At 40.3% G+C, this 3,778-nt stretch overlaps 1 protein-coding gene across 1 annotated transcript; it reads left to right on the top strand.

Moving 5' to 3' along the window:
• The first annotated feature begins 2,258 nt into the window (after positions 1–2,258).
• LOC145447093 (COP9 signalosome complex subunit 9-like) lies at positions 2,259–3,778 on the top strand. The gene has a single exon (XM_080325514.1). It carries the CDS (start codon positions 2,368–2,370, stop codon positions 2,557–2,559), a length of 192 nt encoding a protein of 63 aa, XP_080181640.1. The 5' UTR covers positions 2,259–2,367; the 3' UTR covers positions 2,560–3,778.

The raw sequence follows: 3,778 nt of genomic DNA, 5'->3' as shown, positions 1-3,778 counted from the left end.
TCAAAATTGAAATGAAGCCAAAATCAAAATGTGAAGTATGCAACCGTTTTTTGCAATTATATGGTGCTATAAAGAGTGACATTAAGACTGTTTTGATCGTAATTAATTATCTTCATGATGGCATCCATGTGAGTCTATGGTAGTCAGTCTGCTGAGTTGAGGTAAAACTGCCTCGTCCAGATAAATGTACTACCGCCGTGAGTCGTTTACGGTCTTTCGCGCCAAAGGTCGTGGGTTTAACCGACCACGTCAACTCGAATAATATTTTTTTCTTTGACAATATCGAGTTTAGAAGTGTTTCGGAGTCGAACCAAGCACCTTCTCGTGCTACCTTTGCTCATTATCCACTGCGACCGAACGCATAGGCTACTCTGCCAACTACGGATACAATGCGCGCCGGGAGAAAATGCCTCCCTATACATGCAATCCGCGCCGAAAAAGCACTTCGTCGGCCCACTCCCCAAAACGTTGGCCTTGGGCCCATAAGGCGCCAATGGCGATAATTTTCGATCATGACTAAATCGGTTTTCTCGCTGCCTAAACTTGATTATGTGTTGGTACGTCATGGTGCGGTAATGACTGACGCCAAAATGCCTATTTCTATTAATCATGCGTATTTTTCGGAGACGGGCACCGAATAAGCAAGACATTTAGTGGCAATAAATCGCGTTAAGCGCGAAAAAAAAATGGCAAATGTTGGAAATTTTTTTTGAATACGCTATCATTTATGTTCATTTGAAAATAATTTTGGGCTCTCCTGAAGCTCGGCCCCTCTCTAACTGGGCGGTTTGGGGTGCCCCAGTTACGGTCCTGCACAGAATGAATAAATCAAAAACGAAGTATCACGCGAACTGTTCTGTTTAGCGATGAGTCGGCTCGTATCTGTTCTGTACTTGTCGCTCGCATGTCGTCAAATGACACCTCTTGAACTTAATAAGTCGAATCGAACATGTTTTCAGACATAATGTTGTTACCTCACGAAGTTCTGAATCAGTTTAAAATTTGATATTTTAATCATTTCATCAATGGACAAGCCTTCAACATTGCATCTTGAACTTGAGGTATAAAATTGTAATATCCCTGGCGGACCGGCAGGAATGACGTCGCAGACCGGCACCGGTCCGCGGACCAGCGGTTGAGAACCACTGGTTTAGATCAGGGGTCCGAAACGCCAATTTCGTAGTTTTTGATGACGCGGCGGGCAGCAGCTCCAAATAGGGGTAGCCTATAATATGTATTTCCCAGTACGCCTTTTTTGTCGGACCTTGCAGATTGGCATTCCATACATACATTGTGAAAATGTAATACACTTGTAATATTCACGGTTGTCACAAAAAAGTCATATTTTTCAATATTTTTTAAAAATATTGTTGTGCTTGACATAATTTGGCGACATAACGAGTTATATAGACAGTTAGAAACCATGCGAGACGTCAAATGCATCGTGTCATTGTAAAAGCTGTCGCATTATAATTTAGCAGCTAATGGGCGTTTGATGTGTGATAGCGATTCAGGTTTTTGGAGTGGTTTCAGAATGAAATTTCAAGTTCTCAAATCCGAAATCTGAAATTTTCGAGTTTAATATTGTCGAATGCTTGGAAAGTCAAAACGCCGACGTGGGCCGCAAAAATAGTTTTGGCCGGCCGCGTGTTTGAGGCCACTGTTCTAGACAATCAGCTGAGTTTGTGACACGGCTTTATTACCAAAATAAGAGATATGGAGCTACATAAGGCTTGGTAGATGCTGTTCACAAATCCCGGGATTTCATCGGGATTTCCAGGGGTCCCAACGCTAATTGAGATATGTTACAGAATTCACCGTGCACTGAACAGTGTACTGGTAGTGTATATTAGATATAGCAGGCCTACACTTTTTGCTAAAATTAATCCAGAAGCAGTATATGATATATATGACATTGTGAGTTCAGTACATTGAATTATAGTGTTCTAACATATACATACAGATCGCCAACATACCACAGTGTTTGTCAATGATTTTGTGACTAATGCTGAAAACGAATATACTCTTGTCTGCCTGTGTTTTAAGGTCCTTTATTTCAAATGCAAGGCATATATTTCAGATCGACTGTACTTTGGTATCAAAAATTTGTATTTCTATACCCTGTGTCAAACAATATGTATTTTACATCATAGTTTATACTATAGGCCTTAAAGAGCATATGCTATAATTTCATCATAAATTTCAACAATAATGTAATATCGTTTAATTAACAAAGTTTCGCTACGGACATCGATTTGGAACCCCAAGTAACACTGGCTTCAACTAACGACTCCTTCCGATCTTAATTGAGAATTATTTGTTCCGCAGTTTAGAGTAAAAGTCTCAAGTAATTTTCCAGTCAAAAGTATGAAGCCCAATTTGACGATGCCCGTGCCAGTTGCCGACGAAATGTTTCCCGATAACGAAATTTCTGACGAGGCAGTTGCTGAATCGTCATCAGCGATGCAAATATCCGAACTGAGTGCCAATGAGAAGATGGTGCACGCTGACTTCTATAACAAGTTTGAAGACTTATTTGATGATGAGGATCTCAATTAGACAAACTGCTCACGGCCGAGGCACCTTGGATTCGCCCATGTGATAACTAGTATCGTTGAAACTAATCTTTTTGAAATTCATCACCAAGTTGTGAATGTTTGATATTCTGTGATGATAATAGTCATCCATATTTATTGACTTCTGTTTTCTTTTTGCTTGTGTCTTTACTTAGTAAGAGCAATGAGAAGATTGAACCGATCCTATGCCATGGCGTTAGGTAAAAGAACTACATTCGCTCTTGCATAGCATGGTATTTCAATCCATCGCGTCCGGTATTGTGTTTGTGACTAGACGCATAAGAATAACCATACTATATTTGCAGCTTGATAAGCTATGAATGAGCCTTTGTGTTTCACTAAATGTTTGTTTGTTTTGTTTTTACACTCTCCAAGGGTTAATTGAGTGGGCAATGAAGTTGTGGGGCTAACATGAGACCTATAACTTACTGTATAAATTGCAGTGTGAGGCAATCAAAGCATCATGTTCTATACTTTCGGAATCGACAAAGTCAACATTTCCGAGAAATCAAGAAAGATTGTTCATCTGTTGATACTATCAATGATGTCAAAGATTGTGGGAAAAGGCGAACTTTTGTGACCTTCCTAAACCTGAAGTCGCACATTAATCACTTGCTGAAAAACACTCACGATGTACAGTTGGAAAGAACAGCAAGCGGCCAAACTGTTGTATACACTGATGGTAGCTGTTTGAGTAATAATAGCAATAATGTTAATATCCGAAAAAGTGGTATAGGTGTTTATTGGGGTAGCGATAATCACCCGTTTAATTTAGCGATTCCACACGGCGGTAGCAGATTGACAAGTGTTCGTGCGGAAATAGCTTCCGCGCATGCGGCCGTATTGCTAGCAAAATCAGCCAGGATTTCTGAACTCTGCTTACGGACGGATTCCAAACTTATTGTGGATATATTTACATGCTATCTGCCAAGATGGAAAGCGAATAATTGGGTTTCACTAGCAACCGGGCGACCTGTCAAAAACCAGGATATGCTGAAAAGACTCTGTGATGATCTGCTGCGTGTGAGGGTCGAATTTCAGTATCGTAGTGATGCGTGTGACGGCATAAGAAAAGCACACTGCCTCGCTCAAAAAGGGGCGAATCTCAGCTAGTGTACTCGCACTTTCTAGTGCATTTACGTGATTCAATGTTCTGTGCATGAATGTTTAAATTCTATGGGAAGGAAATATAGAATTTTATT

The sequence above is a fragment of the Botryllus schlosseri genome, chromosome 9, assembly GCF_051294905.1.
Source record: "Botryllus schlosseri isolate E-star chromosome 9, Bs_hap1, whole genome shotgun sequence".
NCBI lineage: Eukaryota > Metazoa > Chordata > Ascidiacea > Stolidobranchia > Styelidae > Botryllus > Botryllus schlosseri.
The sequence above is the reverse complement of the archived record's forward strand: the minus strand, read 5'-3'. Positions and strand labels throughout refer to the sequence as shown.

What these genes read in the sequence shown, in the direction of transcription:
- LOC145447093 (XM_080325514.1), top strand. Translation starts at nt 2,368, where the DNA reads ATGAAGCCCAATTTGACGATGCCCGTGCCAGTTGCCGACGAAATGTTT.